The sequence below is a fragment of the Chelonia mydas genome, chromosome 27 (genome assembly GCF_015237465.2).
Source record: "Chelonia mydas isolate rCheMyd1 chromosome 27, rCheMyd1.pri.v2, whole genome shotgun sequence".
Lineage (NCBI taxonomy): Eukaryota > Metazoa > Chordata > Testudines > Cheloniidae > Chelonia > Chelonia mydas.
The window spans coordinates 1,872,410-1,893,786 of record NC_057860.1 but is presented as its reverse complement, the minus strand read 5'-3'; the positions used below and the strand labels follow the sequence as shown (position 1 = coordinate 1,893,786).

Below are 21,377 nucleotides of genomic sequence, written 5' to 3'. Positions count from 1 at the left end.
ACCACAGTCACTTTCTTTGCCTCTGGTCCTAACATCAGAGATTAATCTTTTTTTAGATTAAACCAACTTTCTGCTGGTTTAGATGTTTGTTTGCCCCACCCCTCCTGCCCTGCACTCCCCTGATCTGAGACAATGGAAATCCACAAAGTCAATTTCCATTTTGTGTATGGTCCGTTACTGCTTTTAATGTGAAATGGATGGTCCTGGGACTCAGGAAACCTGGCTCCGGTTCTGGCTCAGCCACTGACGTGCTGTGTCACCCTGGCTGAGTCACTTAATCTACCTTGTGCCTTAGTTCCTCTTCTGTACAATGGGGATAAGATTTCCCAAGCTCATAGAGGAGTTGTGAGACTAAACCCACAAATAGCCGAGAGGCTCAGACACTCTGCTCATGACTGCCAGGTCAGCATACAGATAGCAAGCCTCAGCTGCAGAGCAGAAACATGGCCAAGTGGTTAGGGCACTCGGAGGGATGTTGGAAACCAGACTTCAATTCCCCACTCTGCCACAGGCTTCCTGTGTGACCTTAGGCAAGTCTCCTCGCCTTCCCATGCCTCAGTGTCCCTCCTGCACAATAGGGATAAGAGCACTGTGCTGCCCCCCGGGCGTTGTGGGGAAAGACATTGAAAGCCGTGACATGCTAGGAGAGTGATGGGGCCAGAGAGGTGCCTACGACGCCGAACTGGCTCAGAGGGCCGTGGTGTGACCCGCCTGCAGGCGAACATGGATTTCTTCCTTTAAAATGTCTAACCACGGAAAGTAAAAACAATTATAAATCACAGGAATCCCCTGGGCGAGTCTCATGGCCTGTCGCCTTCTGCCTGTCTAGTCTGTTCAGACTGTACAGGCCTCAGGGCACGGCCTGGCTCTCGCTCAGAGTCTGTGCAGCAGCCGGCACCACCAGGCCGGTGGAGCCTCAGATCAGAAAGGGCTCAGGGCCACGCCGCTAAGAGCTCGGCCCCCAGGTCAGGGTCAGTTCTCACAGGGGCCCAGGCTGAGCGGTTTGAGGAATCCATCCCTCTGGGTTTCATGCTGGGCAGCTCAAACTGGAGACACCAAAAGCCAGCAGCTGCTTACGACAGGGCAGGACCCTCGTGAGCCTGCCCCAGAGCCATCTCAGCAGACGTGCCCATGAGGGTCTGCAGGGTTGGACTCGAACCCGGCTCTGTACCAGCTAATGCCGCTGTGCTGCCACCCGGCAGCCATGGTCGGGCTGCCTGCTTTGCTACCTCGACCCGCGGAGAGGAACTCCACAGGCCGGAGCACATCCAAAGGCTGGCCTGACAGCTTCCCCCACGCCCCGCTTGCTCCCGGCGCCCGAGGTAAGCCCAGGAGGCGTTCCCGGCAGCGTCCGTGCAGCGAGGACTCACTCCCAGCCAGCCGCAGCGAGGGACCTGCATCTCAGCTGGCTTGGACTTCAGCACATGGACTCTGACGCTCGACACAGACACTGGCTTTGCCCCCTGTGCCCCGGCTCCATTCCTGCCCCCTGGCATTGGTCCTAGACTCCAGCCCCAGTTCTAAGCCCTGACCTAGGCACCTGGACTCTAGCACTGGCCTGCCCACCCTCGCCCTGGTTGTGACAGTGCCCCTCGTAAGTATGTACACGTCAGGGACGGGGCCTTGGCAGTCAGGCCTAGCGGTCACAGCTGGGCTGGCGCCCACAAGGCAGGACAGTCAGCACGCAGGGATCAGAGCAAGCTGCAAGAGCCACGGTCAGGCGGGGGTCGGAGCCAGAGATCAGAGGTAGTCCCCAGGGTGGAATCAGGCTCAGAGTCAAAGTCAGGCTGGGTGGAAGGCTGGCAATCTGCCAACAGCCTGGGCCACCCTCCAGGGTTAAATAATGAGCATGGGCCAATCAGTAGGCTGCAGGGACCTGTCAATCTGGACCCTATGGGCGTCACTTCCTGCAGCACCTAAAAATCTTCGCAGAGCTCCTTGGACTCCACTGGCCCTTGCCAGAGAGCCCAAAGCTCTGGCTGTTGGCATCACCCTGCTCCAGCCCAGCCCCGAATTCCCTCCTGCACCCCGCCACGCCTGCAGCCCAGGACTCAGAACATGACGCTCTGCACATTCTCCTCCACGCAACCGGAAGTGACGGCTCTGTTATAATAACTCGCTCATTAGGATCATCTCATATATAGGCCTCATTAGGCTGTAATTAACCCTGCTGCATCCTGCAGAGCGTCTATTTCAATTAGCTCTTTGGGTGTGATATGACGTGCACGTGCCCATGGCCCCTGCCTGGGCGTATGCGAGTTACGTAAGAGGCTATTTTTAGCCCCGTGTTACATCACATCTTTGGCCCCGGGCATTCTGGAGAGGCCGGGCCCCCGAGGGGTCATGGCACCAGGATCTCTGCTCGGCTTAGGCACGATCGGCATTGTTGGTATGTGCCCAAGCTGGCCTGGCTCTCAGGGCCCGTCACGGCACGGAGGACGTGGAGCCAGGTGAAGAGTTCTCCTCCCCACCGCCCGGCTGGGAAGGATTTGGGGGCTGATCTCACATCCGGCTGGTCTGGGCTTTGTCAGTGTCTCCTGTTGGAGGGAGTGTCTATTAACCCCTTCCTGACTGGTGTTCTGCATTCCTCCTCGGGCACCCCATGGCAGCACGGGCCAGTGTCCCATCACTGCAGACCAGCTACACAGAGCTCCGCAGCAGGTGTGTTTAGGCCCCTCGACCTGGCACCCTGGTAGGTGCGGCAGCTGCTTAGCACAGGAGCGGGAGCCCGTAGGCTGGTTCTGGTCCTGGCTCCACCACGAACTCACTGGGTGTCTCGGGCACTGACAGGGGCAGGCTGTCGCCCACATCCCGAACCAGGGGTCACGCTCCCTGCATCCCCTGGGGGCTGGGAGCTGAATGCAGGGACGTGTGTAAAACGGATGAGAAGCTCTACAGAGAGGCAAGGTGTTCCAGCTAATGCATCCCTCTCCTGTGCACAGCTCCCCTGCCCCTCTGGTGCCCCCAGGGACACTGAGCCAAGCACCTCACAGGGCTGGTGCCCCTCAGAGTGGGGTCGAGCGGCTGAGGAAGGGCGCGTGGAGCTGGTAGAGGGTCCTGTCAGGGCAATGCTGCATGGGGATCGGTTTGGGCTGCCCTTGTTTCGACTGTTCGAGCCGAATGAGCCCAGTGCACAGATGCGTTGGCAGACACAGAAGCAAACTCCCTCGTATGCCAGGGCAGCGCCTGTCCTGCCAGGTGCTCCATGCCAGGCGGGTTAGGAAGGACTGCGATTAACCCCGGAGCTGTGACATGCCTCCCCATCCCTCCCAAGGGGAGGAATTCCTCCCTCCCCGCTGCACTGCTCCGCTCAGCAGGGGCGGGTGTGTCTGAGCATCCACGCCGGGGGTAGTGCGCTGGGCTGGACCCTCCCCTGGCACAGCCCCCGGGCACTCACCACAAACTTCAGCCAAAGCGTCCTCCGCGTTTGCCCCTCACTCCTCCAGCCCACAGCAGGCTGCTCCCGCCCTGGCGCCTGCTTCCCGCCTCCCACCCGAGACTGCTCACAGCTGTCACCAGACGGAGCCCCAGTCAGCACAGCAGCACACGGCCACACACGCGCCCAGCCGGGGGCTGGGGCAAAGTGTAGAGTGGGGGGCGCTGAGAGCCGCTGAACCAAACTGCAAACCCTGCATGTGATGGAAACCGCCTCAGGCCAGGGGCTGCAGCAGCCCCCAGCACCCCTAGGTGCAGCACCTTTGAGGGACACACACATACATGTCCATACACGGACTCACAGACGCACGTATATATGCCCAGGCATACTCACTTACACACGCGCGTGAGAGCATTAGCACAAGTCCAGGCTCCAGGGCGAAGCATCCCCCTGCGAGCTGCCTGGGCGCTAATGTGCAGAGCACATGCAGCCTTCAAAACAATGGTGGCTGGGTGCTGACTGCCCAGAACAATAATATTTCTCTTGCCAAATGAATTCCCAGGGCCTGAGCCGAAGGCTGGCCTGCCACGCACCCCCTGCTGCTGTTCCCAGATACCCCTCACAGAGGTCACCCCAAGTGCAAGCCAGGGCTGCCTTTGGCTTCTCTGGGGAACAAGCATGCAGCAGGGGGGTCTAATCCTGTGAGAGGGGTGCTGCAGAGCCTTTCAGCGCCCTCCCCGCTTACTGACTTTGGTGAGAGGGTCTCCGAGGGCTGGGCGAGGCACAAGAATTCCAGCTCACAAAAACCGTTGTGGTTCCAACGTTTGTTTTCATTCTGCATTGGACTGAAATCGAGACCTTGCAGAAAGCAGAGCGAGCCCACCCCGGCATAGCCACGCCTCAGCGCTCTGCTCCGCCTGGTTCAAGGCAAGGACTCGCACTCGGTCTCCCCCATCGCAGGGGGGGGCCTGACCACCAGGCGAGCGGCTGTTACAGGCCATGCTCTGGCTCTCACTCGCTCTCTCCTTTCTGCAAAAAGGTTTGGTTTCATTTTCCGACAAATAAACGTATCCTAGAAAGTCTCCCAGCCCGCTCCAGTTCTCAGCCCTGGCAGGGGTGGGAGCCAGAAGTACATCTTGGCATTGGAGAACCAGTAACCCGCGGTCTTCCCCATTCACAGTGACACGCTCTGGTCTGACCCACCTGCCTCCATCTGAGGTTAAGCTACAGAGCTGTAGCTCACGAAAGCTCATGCTCAAATAAATTGGTTGGTCTCTAAGGTGCCACAAGTCCTCCTGTTCTTTTCGCGGATACCGACTGACACGGCTGCCGCTCTGACACCTGTCATCTGAGGTTGCTGATCTAGAGGATCACTGTTTATTTAATTTTGAAAAGAAAAGACGTCCCCTGACCCCTTAGATACAACTGGGCACATACGGGAATGCCGGCCAGCTGGCAGCCACAAGTCCCCTGCACGCACTGGTCCCATTTGACAAAGCGCTCTCCCAGCCGTGCAGCACAGACGGGGGCATGGTGCCAGCCAGGGCAATGCCACCCATGCACTCACCCCGCCACACCCCAGCAAGTACTGGCCCGATCCCGCTTAGCCCCTGAGAGGATGACCCCCACCCCACCCCAAGCCCTACTCCTGGCATGGCTTCGGGTGATGCTGATACAGGATTGGCACTTCCAGCAGTGTTCTCAATCCAGACTGTGGCTGGCTCGGAGGGTACACAAAGGCCCAACCAGCCCCTCTCCCCAGGGAGAGCCGGTACCCAGCCCGTGCAGGCAGGCACTCACCGTGCAGGGGTGCAGACACACCGGCCATCCTGTACGACTGCTCCTTTGCTAGTGCCAGTATCCCAGGTTCCAAGGGAAATGGGGGATGGGCAGAAGGGGGACCCTGTATCCAGGACCTCAGATAAAATCCTGTTCCGCTGAGTGCCTGGGATCTCCCTGATGCGTCCCAGCGAGCCTGGCCCAGGCAGCAGGCCGGGGAGCCCTCCCTGGGAAGGGGGAGGCGGTTTGGCTCCAGGGGCTCCCTGGGCAGGGCACGGCGCTGCTGCGGACAGCCGGTTGGCAGGTCTGGCCCCACGTGCTGACACGCTGCAGCCCTGCCGGCTGAGCCCTGGTTTGACGAGCTCGTCCGCACGCAGGCAGAGCTGATGGGACTCTGAGTCCCGGAGCAGCCTGGCCAGCAGCTCAAGGTGCAACACACACGCAGCGCTGCCAGGGCTAGAGGGGAGCTCAGACACAGTGACTGGCCCCTTACCGACCCCGCAGCACCCACTCAGCCGGGCCTGCTGCCTGCCACGCAGCCCTCTCCCCACACGGCCCCTCTGAGCCCTGGCCACCACGTGCGCTTGGGTGCCAGCCTCACTCGCTTACACCGGCCCTGGCCTACCATAGGGTGGCAGCTCACGGCATTTAACTGCGGGTAGAGTCAGATCTCAGCCCTGCTCTACACTATGGGGTTAGGTCGAGTTTAGCCGCGTGAGGTCGATTTTATAATGAATGCGTCTACACAACCAACCCCGTTCCGTCGACCTACAGGGCTCTTAACATCGACTTCTGAACTCCTCCCCGGCGAGGGGAGTAGCGCTACCATCGACCCTGCTGGGTCGAATTTGGGGTCATGCAGACGCAATTCGGCGGTATTGGCCTCCGGGAGCTATCCCAGAGTGCTCCAGGGTGACCACTCTGGACAGCACTCTCAACTCCGATGCACTAGCCAGGTACGCAGAAAAAGCCAGGGCCGGCCGCAGGCACCAGCTTTCCAAGCAGGTGCTTGGGCGGCAGTGTGAGGAGGGCGGCCGGCTGTGTCCCGTGGCCGCAATTCGGCAGCGACTGCTTGGGGCGGCAAAATTGGTCAAGCTGCCCCTGGGAAAAGCCCCGGGAAATTTTAAATTTCATTTCCTGTTTGGTCAGCGCGGCAACCCTGCAGTCCCCCCAGAATCGCAAACGAGCTCCAGCATGGACCAAAAGGGAGACACTGGATCTGACTGCTGTATGGGGAGACGAATCTGTGCAGGCCGAACTGCAATCAGAAAGAAGAAATGCTGATATATATGCCCAAATCGCAGAGGGCATGGTGGAGAGAGGCTACACCAGGGACACACAGCAGTGCCGCGTGAAAGTCAAGGAGCTCAGGCAAGCCTGCCAAAAGACAAAGGAGGCAAACGGCCACTCCGGGTCAGAGCCCCATACATGCCACTTCTATGATCAGCTGCATGGCCTTCTGGGGGGGACCCTACCACTACCCCACCACTGTCCGTGGACACCTGCAAGGGGGAGTCTCACGCAACAGGGAGAAGGATTTTGTGGATGAGGAAGAGGAGGAGGAGGAGAATGCCCAGCAGGCAAGCGGTGAATCAGTTCTCCCTGGCAGACAGGACCTTTTCATCACCGTGGAGCCAATACCCTCCGAAGGCGGGATCCCAGACCCTGAAGCCGGAGAAGGCAGCTCTGGTGAGTGCACGTTTGTTACTACAGTACAGGGTTTAGAAGCAATAGTGTTTAATGTTTGATTTGCCCTGAAGAATTGGGATGCATTTGTGGCCAGTACAGCTACTGGAAAAGTCGGTTAACGTGTCTGGGGATGGAGCAGGAATCCTCCAGGGACATCTCCATGAAGCTCTCCTGGAGGTACTCTGAAAGCCTTTGCAGAAAGTTTCTGGGGAGGGCTGCCTTATCTCGTCCTCCACAGTAAGGCACTTTACCACTCCAAGCCAGTAGCAAGTAGTCTGGAATCACTGCAGCACAAAGCATGGCTGCGAATGGTCCTGGGTTTTTGTCGCATTCAAGCAACATTTGGCCTATATCTTTCTGCGTTAGCCTCAGGAGAGTGATATCATTCATTGTCACCTGGTTGAAATAGGGGAATTTTTGTAAAGGAACAGTAAAAGGACCCCATTCGTGCTGGGTTGTTTGCACTCGGCTAAAAGGGATCATCCCAGAGAATAGCCACGCGGTGGGGTGGGAGGTGTGTGCTGCACATCCACCCGAAAACCGAAAACCCTCCTTTTAAATGTGAAACCCAACCGGCATTGCTTGCTATGGGAAAGGATGGCGTTGCAGTTTGAAACCATTCCCACATGTTCTGAAGGCGTAAGATGCCAATCCCGCGTACCAAAAGGCTTACCATGGCTGCCTGGAAACCGAATTCTGTTGCCCAGCCATGTGTGATTTGTCACCATACAAGCAGGTGCTCAATATAAAAGGCAAAATGCGACCTTGTACTTAAAGCACATGTGCTATCTGCTCTGAATTGCTTGATTCACTGTAAAAGAGTCTCCCTTTTGTTCTCAGAAATGTATCATCTTAAATTTTACTCTCCCTTTTTATCTCCCCCCAGGTGCAAATGTTTCTATGCTCCCCCTATCATCTCCGTCCCTGAGGTTATCGCATATTAGAAGGCAAAAAAAACACACTCGTGATGACATGTTTTCTGAGCTCATACAGTCCTCCTGCACTGACAGCTTAATGCATGGAGGCATTCAGTGGCAGAGGCCAAAAAAAGCATTAAGTGGGCGCGAAGAGGCAGGAGGCGATGCTGAGGCTAATGGGGGAGTAAACAGACATGATGAAGCATCTGTTGGAGCTGCAGGAAAGCCAACAAGAGCACAGACCTCCAGCTGCATCCACTGTATAACCATCTACCCTCTTCCCCAAGTTCCATATCGTACTCACCCAGACGCCCAAGAACGCGGGGTGGGGAGGCTCCGGGCACCCAGCCACTCCACTCCAGAGGATGGCCCAAACAACAGAAGGCTGTCATTCAAACAGTTTTGATTTGTAGTGTGGCTACAATAAGCAATGTGGCCTTGTCCTTCCCTTCTCCCGCACCCCACCCCACCCGGGCTACCCTGTCAGTTATCTCACTTTTTTTTTAATTAATAAAGAAAGAATGCATGGTTTTAAAACAATAGTTACTTTTTTCAGATAGCAGCCTTGTTAGTCTGTATCCGCAGAAAGAAAATGAGTACTTGTGGCACCTTAGAGTGGAATGCATCCGATGAAGTGAGCTGTAGCTGTAGCTCACGAAAGCTTATGCTCAAATAAATTTGTTAGTCTCTAAAGTGCCACAAGTCCTCCTGTTCTTTTTAATAGTTACTTTATTTCCTTTGCCAGCTGTGATTGAAGCAGGGAGGGTGGCTGGCTTACAGGGAATTAAAATCAACAAAGGGGGCAGGTTTGCAGCAAGGAGAAACACACACAACTGTCACACCGTGGCCTGACCAGTCATGAAACTGGTTTTCAAAGCCTCTCTGATGTGCAGCACACCTCACTGTGCTCTTCTAATTGCCCTGGTGTCTGGCTGCTCAAAATCGTCCGCCAGACGATTTGCCTCAACCTCCCACCCCGCCATAAACTTCTCCCCCTTACTCTCACAGATATTATGGAGCACACAGCAAGCAGCAATAACAATGGGAATGTTGGTTGCGCTGAGGTCTAACCTAGTCAGTAAACAGCGCCAGCGCGCTTTTAAAAGTCCAAAGGCACATTCTACCACCATTCTGCACTTGCTCAGCCTAGAGTTGAACAGCTCCTGACTACTGTTCAGGCTTCCTTTGTACGGCTTCATGAGCCATGGGAGCAAAGGGTAGGCTGGGTCCCCAAGGATAACTATTGGCATTTCAACATCCCCAACGGTAATTTTCTGGTCTGGGAAGTAAGTCCCTTCTTGCAACTGCTTGAACAACCCGGAGTTCCTAAAGATGTGAGCATCATGCACCTTTCCCGGCCATCCCACGTTGATGTCGGTAAAATGTCCCTTGTGATCCACCAGTGCTTGCAGCACCATTGAGAAGTACCCCTTGGGGTTTACGTGCTGGTTGGCAAGATAGGGATATGTGTTCTGTCTATCGCCCCACCACAGTTAGGGAACGCCATTGCAGCAAAGCCATCCAGTATGACCTGCACATTTCCCAGAGTCATTACCCTTGATAGCAGAACGTCAGTGATTGCGTTGGCTACTTGGATCATAGCAGTTTTCACAATTGACTTGACCATTCCAAATTGATTCCTGACTGACCGGTAGCAGTCAGGCATTGCAAGCTTCCACGGGGCTATCGCCACTCGCTTCTCAACTGTCAGGGCAGCTCTCATCTTGGTATTCTTGCACTTCAGGGAAGGGGAAAGCAACTCACAAAGTTCAAGGAGAGTGGCCTTATGCATGCGAAAGTTTCGCAGCCACTGTGAATCATCCCATACCTGCAACACTGTGCGGTCCCACCAGTCTGTGCTTGTTTGCCGGGCCCAGAATCAGCGTTCCACTGTATCAACCAGCCCCACTGCCACCATGATGTCCCAACTGCCACAGCCCGTGCTTTCAGGAACGTCTGTGTCCATGTCCTCCTCACAATCGTCCTTGTGCTGGCGTCTTAGCCCGGTTCTGCACATACTCCAGGAAAATGCACAAGGTGTTTACAATGCTCACAACAGAAGCGGTGAGCTGAGCGGGCTCCATGCTTGCCGTGCTATGGCGTCTGCATGGGTAACCCAGGAAAAAAGGCACGAAACGATTGTCTGCCGTTGCTTTCAGGGAGGGAGGGACGGAGGGGTGACTGACGACAAGTACCCAAAACCACCCGCGACAATGTTTTTGCCCCATCAGGCATTGGGAGCTTAACCCAGAATTCCAGTGGGCAGCGGAGACTGTGGGAACTGTGGGATAGCTACCCACAGTGCACCGCTCCGTGACTCGATGCTAGCCATGGTATTGAGGACACACTCCGCCCACTTAATGCGCTTAGTGGGGACATACATAATCGACTGTATAAAATCGATTTCTAAAAATCGACTTCTATAAAATCGACCTAATTTCCTAGCGTAGACATACCCTCAGTGACATCGGAGTAAGTCTGGAGTCAGTGCAGTGACTCCGGATTGACACCAGCTAAAGCATCAGAATCCAGCCAGTGGCCAGAAGCCGACGCGGTTGCAATGGCCCCTTCCTGCTCCATCGCCACTCCCTGTGGGTGCCTAAATCACACCTGCCCCCTGCACAGCCACACACAAGCCACGGGAACTACAGAGAAGTCTCCTGCTTCACAGCAGAGCACTCGGCCCAGTCGGTTGCAGGCCAGACAGTCCAGAAGGTTACACAGATTTGGAGCCAGGTTCTCCACTGCCCAGCACTGTGTGTCACCATTTACACCAGTGCAAAGTAAGTGTGAAACGCTGCTAAGCAGGAAAGGGAGCAATTTGCACCCTCTGCACTGGTGTGAATGACTGCAGGAGGTGCAGGGCAATGGCCAGGCAGGCCCTGTGAGCTAAGGAACTGGGACTCCCTCCACTCACTGTTAGTGTCCCAGATCTGCACTGTCACTCTCCCCTCCGCCTCCGCAATCCTCCAGTGCAGGGACCTCAGCCTTTCACATTCCTCCCCCTCCCTGTGCAGCTCAGACCCGTCCAGCATCCTCCTCCCAACAGCAACCTGGGAAGGGCCCCCTGGGCGTGACCGAGGGCCTCAGCCAAGGACCCCCCGCCTGCTTTTCCAGAGGCCAAGCTGAGCTTTTCTCCATGAAACTTCAGCTTGGAGGGCAACAGTGACAATGGCAAACTGGTTCCTGCCTGAGCAGTCTGGGCTGGGCCACAGGCAGGCAGGGAGGAGAGAAAACGGAAGCAATTTGCTGAGTTCCAGCTTTATGCCAAGTGGTTTGGTGGCTGCCTTGTAAATCCCCAGCCAGGAGACTGTTCTGGGGGCAGCCTGAGCAGTCTCCACCCTGTCTCTGCCCCCCCACCCCCAATCCCTCAGCTCCAGGTGGGGCGGGGGCGCTCGCCCTGGCTGTGCCTGCTCTGTGGCTAGAGGATTTGCCCCTGGAAGTATCAATCCAGCACCAGTCACGGGAGCGAAATTCTCTCTCACACACGTGTAAGAGCATTTCTGCCTCCCATCCCTCCAAGCCCCCCCAGGGCAGCCCTTGTGGAGTCCCTGCCCCACTGCTGGGCTGGGGGAAAGCAGAGGATGATGGGAGAAATCTGGGCAAACTCTGCACATCCAAAGACAGATTTATTCAGCCCAGGCCCCTGTGTGGGGCAGGGGGTTAAGTCCCTTTTGCTGTACAGATCCAGGGGGCACACAGCAACTCATTCAGATGAGCCACAGGGGGATTCTTTCTGGCCCTCCCCTGCCCCTCGCTCCATTCCTGCTGTCAGGTGAGGTGTGCACACGACGGGAAAATGAACTGAACGCTCCTTGCTGGGGCTGGGCAGAAGCTCCGGTTTTCATGTGACCTGACGGCTTCCAAAATCAGACAGTGCCCTGACTCCATCAGATGCTGCCTCTCCACCAAGGGATAACCCTTTCCCTGGCCTGGGGTAACCACGTCTGGGCTACAGCACAGAGCCCCTGGGCTCACTCACTCGCAGTTCCACAAAGTGGTCACTAGCACAGTCCTGGGACTCCCTTGTCCCCCATGAACCGCTCCAGCCTGGCACCAGTAGCTCCGGATCCAAAGCCAGGGTCCACAGTAATCCAGGTCAGGCCCCCTGGCCAGCACACGTGAGCTGAGCACACTGCAGCAGGACAAATCGCTCTCTGATGGCCTCAGAGGCACTCAGCCAGAAAGGAAGCTAGCCCAGGGATGCGTCACTTGCAGGTGTCTGGGCCAGAAGGCTTCCAGGAGTCTCGTCAAATGAAAAGGGCACCTGAGCTCTCTCGATCTGAGGGCCAGACCCACCAAGGTACCTGGGCGCTGCAGTGCTGTACCACCCACCAGAGGGGCTCTGCCTCGTGGAGTCCCCAGCCCGAGCTGGGTGCCCAGGCTCCCCATACGATGCATGGGGAGAGTCAGGGATCCACAGGAGCCAGCACGCTGAGCTGGGTGTCTCCAAAGCAGGAGTGAAATGCGGAGCAAAGGGGCAGGGCTCAGCGCACGGCTCCCCGAAAGTCTGGGGGCCTTGACTGACAGGCTGGAATCCCTCCACTTGGGAGCCTGAAGTGTGAGCCCTCTTCTGGGCCAGGTCAGCAGCCGAGATAGCCTTGTGTGCTCTGGTCCTGCCTGCCTGGCTTACACACACCCCTGCAGAGCCAGACCTTGGTCAGCCCTTGTGCTTTTCCCTGGAGGAAAGCTTAATGTTGCCCAACATTTCCCCCATGGCAACTAACACCTTAACCCCTTCACTGCTGCACTTGAGTCAGCTGCAGTTCCATCTCGGTGAACACAATGCTGCCCTGGGAGAACCTCATCTTGGCACATGCTCATTTCACTATCTCAAAGAGCTTTAATATACTTGCAAACCAGATTAGAGAGTACAGATTATCCAGAGGGCGCAGATTCTGAAGAACAGCATTGTGTTTACACAGGTTATTTGAGCGTGCACTATCTAAAGTTAGTGAAATTAACGCCCCACGTAGACAAGCCCTTGCCCTCCACCTACAGGAGTCTTGTGGCTGATGCACAGGACTGGGAGTCAGGAGACGTGGGGTTTTGTTCTGGCTCTGCCCCTGGCTCATTAGGCAAGCCATTTCCCCTCTCTGTGCCTCACTTTCCCCACCTGCAAAATGGGAATAATAGTACTCGCCTGCCTCTCAAGGGGATTGTGTTGCTTAACTCACTCATGCTTGTGAAATGCTTTGAGATCCTCAGATTACGGCAGCCATAGCACTGTGGACTATTATCTTACAGCTGGGTAAACTGAGGCACAGAGAGGTTAGTGACTTGCCCGGGGTCACACTTGGTTGAACCAGAACCCAGGAGCTGGACGGCTGAGCGTAATAAATGCTACTACTTAGCTCTTACGCTTCTCCCCACACTGCAACCAATCAAGGGAAAGAATCATTGTCCCCACTTTTCAGAGGAGGAAACGGAGTCCCAGGGAGAGGAAGCAACCTTCCCAAGGTGTCAGGGCAGGAACAGAGCCCAGGACTGAGGTAAAGCTATAGAGTGACTCCCCCCTCCCCCCGCCGGACAAAGAGTTGCAGACACTGGGACCAGTTCACATTGCTAAAGCACTTGCTATCCACAGGGGATGGGGGCTTTAGAGGGGTGGGATGATACTGGACTGTCAGCTCTTTGGGTCTGGGCCTCATGTGTACAGCACATGGGTCTATGGCCTCTCTGGGCCCCCGTCTGGAGCCCTGTGGTTACAAATAATACATAATAATAATGCCGTTCCTGAGATCAGCTGCAGACTGGGGGCCTGCCGGGAAGAGAGGTTTTAATCAACCATTGGGCTCAGTGCAGGAAGAGTGACTGGGGGAAACTCTCTGGCCTGTGCCCTACAGGAGGTCAGACTGGGTGATCTAATCATCCCTTCTGGCCTTAAGCTCTCTGAGTCTATGACATGCCCCTTTGCTCCAGGGCTTGCGCTCGAGGTCTCTGGCCATCTCACTTGCATTCGACGCTCCTGTTCCCAAGGTCAAATCTTGAGTTTAAAAGAATTCACCCCTAGCAGAAATTCCTCATTGAGGCTTCGGGGTTTAGTTATTCATTTAGCACTGGTGAGAAGGACCAGGTGCACCAGCCTGCCCGCCCTGGGGAATGCCACACTCACGCCCTGTCAGGGGTAACAGGTAGATGCCAGATTTTCCAAAGAGCCCTACATGCTGGGGGCACTATGGGTGCTGAGCTGTGAAAATCAGACCCGTGTGGGGCTGCTGAGCACCTGGAAATCCAGCACAGAGGCTGCAGGACCCACGCAGGTCTTGGCGTCTCGGCCATGGCTGCTGGCAAGGGGCTCCTTCACTCCCAGCTGCGATGCAGGAACGGGACTGAGACCCACCAGACTCATTGCACACAGGCCACCGAGCAGTGGTCACTACTGTGCTGGGTTAGTTGTGAAAGCAGCCTCGAGGCCTCGTCTTGCACACACATGCGCGCACACACACACACACACCCCGGGCCAGCCAGTCCCCAGGATGCTTGGCTTTTGGATCGCAAACAACTGTGGATTTTATTGCACGCCGAATTTACTACAACAAAATGGGCATTAACCTCTTACTTGCTGCAGCCTCTTTGCTCCCTCATGTTCCCGGGCTATCCCCAACAAACAGTGGCCATGTACCCAAGACCTGGGGCACGGCTGGACATGGGGCCTGCCGTCAAGTGGATTGAGTGGGAATCAGCTGCACGCACGGATGGCAAGGGGAGACTCCAGCAGGTCCTTTGCCCTGGAGGAAGGGAGTCCCTGGCCACAGCCCAGGCAGGTCCCCACAGTCAGGTCCTCAGTGGAGAGTTAAAGTGGGGGTTGGAAGCGAAGAGGGGCAGCTCTGTGGAAAGGAGGCCTGCCCAGCTGGGAGTGCAGACCTGGCATGCCTCTGCCTGGCACAGCAGGCCCCCGCTACAGGGGCAGGGGTCCCAGCCACAGCGAGGGCTGGCTGGGGCCAGCAAAGATTCACAACACAGAGCCCAGGTCCAGCCCTGCCAGAGCCCCCATGCTGGGGCAGCCCTTGCCCACCCGAAGCGCCCTCAGCCCCCACTGCCCCCTCTGCAGCTTGCGCCCCCCCAGCCCATGAATCCAGCTGGGAGCAGGGTCTGTTTCGTACGTTCGGGCGGGGGGGGAGTCAGCTCCAGGGTGATGCTGAGGGGCATGGGGGGGTGGGGGGAGGATGTTCCACAGACATGGGAATGGGGATTACAATAAAGCCAAGTGCCCGGCCCACAGGCAGCTATTAACCCCTCGCGGTGCGCGCTCCTACCCTGGGGGGCAGCCCTGCCCTCTGCACCTTGGACCAGGACCCTGGGGGGCTGCCCCCTACCCCACCCCCAGGTCAGTGCCTTGGCACGGGGAAGGCTCCTGGCATCAGCCGGGCCGGGCGCTGGGCAGGGGGGAGACGGGCCCGGTAGCGAACTCCTGCCCCGCTCCGAGCGCCCGGGGCCCCGGCGCTGTGCCCCGCCCGGCTGGGGCAGGAGTCGGGCCCGGCTCGGGGGCGCAGCGTGAGGAGCATCCCCGAGCCGAGCCCCAGCGCCAGCGCCCATCCTCGCAGCTTCGGGCCCCGGGCCGAACACTCCCGCGCTTCGGGGAAGTTCCGATCCGGATCCCTCGGCGCGAGCCTGGCCCGAGCTGTGTCCGAGACGCCCTCCCACGGGGTCCGGGGGCAGCCGGGCTGCGGCGTGTCGCCCCCTGGAGAGGCGGGGCCGGGGCCCTGGCGGCGGGCGGGATCGGGCCCGGGGGCGCTGGGGGCGGACGGCGCGGGGTCCCCGGCACTTACCCATGTTCTTTAAGGCTCTGTCCGGGCGCCTGGGGCCGCCGCCGTGCTGCGGGGGCTGCTCCGGGCGCGATTTCTTCCTCCAGCCGCAGATCATGGTGTCCGGGCGAGGCCGCGCCCGGGGCCCCTCCGCCCGCCGCGGGCTCCCTGCGAGGAGCGAGCCGCCGGAGCCAGCCCAGCCGCAGCCGTGACGGAGCCAGCCCGTCCCAGCCGGCTCGGGGAAGGAGTCACATTTCAGGGCACGGAGAGCGATTATGAACCGCGTGGGGCTGGAGAGCTCCTCCCACGGGCTGCGCGCTGCCCCGGGCCCCGGCACCAGCGGGCGGCCCTCTCTCTGCTGCGCAGGGGGCAGCAAGGGGGCAGAGCCCAGCACCCGTGGGGCAACGCCTCCCAGACGGGCTCTGGGAGCCCCGAGCGGCTGGAGACGGGCACTGCCCCACGGCAGGAGAGGGGCTAGAGCGGCAGGAGATGGGCACTGCCCCACGGCAGGAGATGGGCTCCGTGAGCCCAGAGTGGCAGGAGACGGGCACTGCCCCAGAGCAGGAGAGGGGCTAGAGTGGCAGGAGATGGGCACTGCCCCAGGGCAAGAGATGGGCTAGAGCGGCAGGAGACGGGCACTGCCCCACGGCAGGAGATGGACTCTGTGAGCCCAGAGTGGCAGGAGACAGGCACTGCCACATGGCAGGAGAGGGGCTAGAGCGGCAAGAGACGGGCACTGCCCCAGGGCAGGAGAGGGGCTAGAGCGGCAGGAGGCGGGCACTGCCCAGGGCAGGAGAGGGGCTAGAGTGGCAGGAGATGGGCAGTGCCTGAGGACAGGAGACGGGTGCGGTCCAGCATGACTGAAGCACTGAGGTGACCCTGGCCAGTCTGGTCAGCGCCTGGCCCTAGCAGCCACATTCTAGGCCTAGCCCATCACTGTGAAGGGCCCAGAGATCACTGGCCAGTCACCTGCCTCTGGGACCTCTGGCAGTGGTGCCCATGCTTCTCGCCTCCCAGGGAATGCCCAACAACAGGCTGGGCCTGGGGGCGTCTCCCACACACCCCCACCCCCAGGGCGGGCCCGAGGAGTTTTCTTGCCCAGGGCAGGGGACATTTTGGGTGCCCACCAAACAGCTGAGCAAAAACAACACCACAAAACAAAACCACAACCCAGAAGTTCGCATTCAGGGCAACCACCCTGATCGCCTGCCCCTCCAGCCAGTCCTATCCTACCATGCCAGCACTAGTGCCCTCCCCTGCCAATCTGCTTCAGGGGATGTTACTCTCCAGGGAACCCAGACCTATATGAAAACCAGCCCCAGGGCAAGCACAGGCTGGCAGGCTAAAATAGCCGAATATTCCCAGTGGGGCTGGAGCCAGGCTCTGAGACCCACCCCCCACATCAGGTGTCAGAGCCCGGGCTCCAGCCCAAGCAGGAATGTCTACATGGCTATTTTTAGCCCTGTGCACCCAAGTCAGTTGATCTGGGCTCTGAGACTCACTGCACTGGGGGTTTTGCAGTGGAGATTTGCCCTGGACATACACCCACCACAGGGCCTGGGATCTGAAAGTGCTCAGTGACGCACTACACAGCAGGAATTGTTCCTAGCAATGACTAGGTTTTTTTTTCTGTGTTCTCCAGGCAGCCCAGCTTTGGGGGCCTCAACCGGCACAGTGTCCTCTGGGCAGCCTGGCTCAGACTCGCCTTCCCTGCCTCCTGGTGTAGCCAGTTTCAAGGACAGAGGAAGGCAATAGGCAAAACGGAAGGAAGGATCCAGCAGGCAAAAGGGGAGGGGCGTGGCATTACCTGTCTCCCAGTCACTGATAGCTTGGAAGAATGTGATCGCGAACGCTTATGGATCAATGTCCTAACAGATAAAGCACGAGATGGTGTATTAATTGGTGTCTGCTCCAGACCACCAAATCGGACTGGGGAACTGAGTGACCGGCTCCTTACGCAGCTATCTATAATGTGCAGGGGAAAAAGCAGCGTGATCCTGGAGGAGGTCAATCTGAGTGACGCATGCCAGAGATCTCATGCTGCCAGCACTAAAATATCCTTGGCATTTCTAAACATTATAGATGACAATTTCCTAACTCAGAAAGTGTTGCAGCCAACATGGGGGAATTCTTTATTAGACCTTTATTAGAGTTCCCAGCCAATGAGAGCTGCGGAGCTAGCACTCAGGGCGGGGCGGGATGGGGTGCGGAGAGGCCAGCATGCAGAGCCACCTGCCACGCCTCCGCCTAGGAGCAGTATGGACAGGTCACTCCTTGCGGGGAGCCACCCTAGGTGAGCATCCCCCGGATCTAGCACCCCAAGCCCCCTCTCGTGCCCCAACCCCCTGCTCTGAGCCCCCTCCTGCACCCAAACTGCCTCCCAGAGCCCGCACCCCCTGCCATACCGCAACCCCCAGCCCTGCACCCAAACTCCCTCCCTCCTGCGGGGCACAGGCTCTGGGAGGGAGTTTGGAATTTTTCACTTAGCGGCACCCCCCATTTCCCCAACATGCCAGATAAAAAAGCTTTTACCGTACTGACTTTGCTAGTGCTTTTTATGTAGCCTGTTGTAGAACTAGGCAAATCTCTAAATGAGTTGATGTACCCCCTGGAAGACCTCTGCTGCCCCCAGGAGTACCTGTACCCCTGGTTGAGAACCACGGCTGTAGGCCATACTTACAGGATGGGCATCTCTGTCTTGGGAAGCAGTGACTCGGAAAAAGATTTGGGGTTCGTGGTGGGTAATCAGCTGAATGTGAGCTCCCAGTACGACGCTGTGGCCAAAGAGCTAATGCCATCCTGGGATGCATAAACAGGAGAATCTCAAGTGGGAGGAGAAACATTATTTTACCTCCGCATTTGGCACTGGGGCAACTGCTGCTGGAATCCTGGGTCCAGTTCTGGTGCCCACAATTCCAAAAGGCTGTTGATAAATTGGAGAGGGCTCAGAGAAGAGCCATGAGAATGATTAAAGGATTAGTAAAAATGCCTTACGGTGATAGACTCTTCAAGCTTAATGAAGAGGTAAAGGGGAGACTCGGTCACAGTCGAGAAGTAGCTACAGGGGAACAAATAGTTAATAATGGGCTCTTCGGTCTAGCAGAGAAAGTATACCAGGGTCCAATGGCTGGAAGGGGAAACTAGCCACATTCAGACAGGAAATAAGGAGTAAGTGTTTGACAGGGAGGGTAATTCACCACTGGAGCAGTTTCCCAATGGTTGTGGTGGAGTCTCCATCGCTGGCAATTTTTGAATCCAGACTGGCTGTTTCTCTGGAAGCTCTGCTCTAGGGATTCTCTGGGGCCAGTCTCTGGCCCGTGCTCTACAGGGGTCAGAGCAGATGGTCGCAATGGTCCCTCATGGCCTTGGAAGCTATGAAACGATGAAGAGCTCATCTTAGCTCCCTGGGCTTCGGCTGCAGCTCTAGTCTCTAGGCAGCTTAGCTGGACTGAGCCCTGCCTCCCTGCTGCCCGGGCGCATGCATTGTAATCGGTTAACTCCCCGCTGTGGGGAAAGCTGGAGAGCGGGGGGTGGCGGGGCTGGGAGACAGGAAATAAAACGCTCTCCATTTGGATGCAACAAAACCCCAGAATTCTATGGTAACTTGGAAAAACGCCAGATTGCCCAGGCCTCTGGGGAGAGGAAGGGGCCGTTCTCCCTGCTCCAAACCAGTGGCTGCGGCTCGCTGCACACTCACATGCACCACTTACGCTTGGCTCCGATTTTCAGCGATCATCAGAGCGGCGATAGCTAGAACCTGAATGTTCCTAAAGGCCAAGCCAGGGCACCACCGACTGCTGTGCCCACAGAGTTCACGGGGCCCTGCTTAGGACCTCCCCAGGAGTCACGCGGAGGGGGGGGAGCGTCCAGAACTGAGCCCCGGAGTCCTGATTCCTAGGCCTGATTCCTGCACTCAGCACTGGGCTGCAAGACTGAACAAACCAAAGATTTCACGTCATGGCATAATGACGTTACCTCAGAGCAAATACAGTCACCAGTCTCCAGCCCCCAGAGGCTGCTCACTGACCTGGTCTCATTTATCCCGCAGATATTCAGATCTTCGCCTGCCTGCTTCAAGAAGCCTTTATCCCGACCTTCTTGACTGCAGCCTCTGTTCCGGGCTCAGACACCATATCCCTGACTCTGCTCATTTCCATGTGGGGCTAGGAACACAGGGATTTCTGCCCAAGATCAGCTGGGTGTGATGTCAGTCTGATCTGGGGCAGAAATCCCTGTGTTCCCAGCGAGCATACAGGCTGATAGTCATGAATATCTTTGTTAATTGTTGGCACAGGGAGTGAAAAGCAAGGCGAGGAGAGACCCGGGTAACTGGGAAGGGCCGAGTGCCCACGGACACAAGGGAGGCACTCTGGCCTTGCAGCTAGGTGTGACCCAGACATGCCCAGGCAGGTATGTCACACCTGTGTTTGATGGTGTGACGAAGTGGGACTGTTCTTAATGATTCCTCTGAATATTGTGGGGGTGCCTCAGTTTCCCCTATGCAGTTCTTAAGTATCTAGGGGGTGGGTGTGATGAAGCGGGATTGTTCTTATGTTTCCTCTGAATAGTGTGGGGGTGCCTCAGTTTCCCCTAGGCAGTTCTTAAGTATCTAGGTGGTGGGATAAGGGTGTATGATCACTGCAGAGCCCTAGAGGGCAGGTGTGTGCAGGGATCTCGACACAGAGAATGGCCGACACCCTGTTTCCTGGCAACTGATGGCCTGGGCCCTTCCCCCTGCAAGGTGAGATCTAAAGGGTTGGAGAACAAAGGAATCAGGTGACCTCCTGGCCCGGGAAAGGGACAAAGCCCAGAGGAGGAGGGGCTGGAGGGTTTTTCAGTTTGGGGCTGGCTGGGGACATGGAGTGAAGGGCAGACGTGGTTGTCTGGCTCACTGCCCCCCAAAATGGACCCAGCTGAGGGGTCCTGTTCTCTGCACCTACAAGCTCTGTGTTAGACCATGTTCCTGTCATCTAATAAACCTCTGTTTTACTGGCTGGCTGAGAGTCACGTCTGACTGCGAAGTTGGGGTGCAGGACCCTCTGGCTTCCCCAGGAGCCCCGCCTGAGCGGACTCACTGGGGGAAGCGCACGGAGGGGCAGAGGATGCTGAATGCTCCGAGGTCAGACCCAGGAAGGTGGAAGCCATGTGAGCTGTGTGTCCTGCAGACAGGCTGCTCAGAGAAAGGAGACTTCCCCAGAGTCCTGCCTGGCTTCATGGGGAGCAGTTCCAGAGCATCGCCCGGGGACTCCGTGACAGATGGCGTGGTGTTAGCCGATGGCCAGGGATGTTTGGTGAGGTGCCAGCTATGCCCGTTTTATACCATCCGTGACTTTAACCGCTAGGACGCACTGTCCCTTCGCGGCGGGCAGCCCGGGCTAGGCTGACGGATGCCCCAAGGTCCTAACCACCCGTGACTTTAACTGCTAGAGCTCAGAGCTCCTTCGCAGCGGGCAGCCAGGATTGACTGACAGGTGCCCCAAGAGTTTGCCCCGTGGAGGCGGCACAACTCAACGCTAGGCTCTTAGTACTCTCACCTAGTGGCCAGGCTTTATAGCCAAAACGGCTGAGGTTCTTTAATTGTGTTGGCTGCTTTACAGTAAACCAGAGAAACAAGTCAGGCTTATGCACAATGGTTACCAAAATTTATTAAACTAGATTCTAATCATGTGGTTACAAAATTGCTAGTGCCTACTTATTTAAATGTAGAGATGTTACACACACAAACAAGTTACAAAACTGAAGCCACAATCCCAAAGAAAGAAAACAAAGTATAGAGCTCTATTTCAAAATATGTGTACACTAAAGATAGGAGATCAGGTGTGGGTGCTTCTTACCCTCCTTGCATCTCTCGATTCCAGCGGTGCCAAG

The 21,377-nt window shown here is 57.2% G+C and overlaps 1 protein-coding gene across 2 annotated transcripts in view; it reads right to left on the bottom strand.

Moving 5' to 3' along the window:
* Positions 1 to 15,777, bottom strand: part of PLCD3 (phospholipase C delta 3) — a 56,403-nt gene extending 40,626 nt beyond the window's left edge. The window contains exon 1 of one of the 2 annotated variants that reach the window (XM_037887097.2): positions 15,534 to 15,777. In XM_037887097.2, coding sequence (XP_037743025.1) covers positions 15,534 to 15,627 — 94 coding nt within the window. In that variant the 5' untranslated portion in view covers positions 15,628 to 15,777. The remainder of the gene's footprint in view (positions 1 to 15,533) is intronic. The other variant, XM_037887098.2, reaches the window with a different exon arrangement.
* Between the last annotated feature and the right edge of the window lie 5,600 nt (positions 15,778 to 21,377).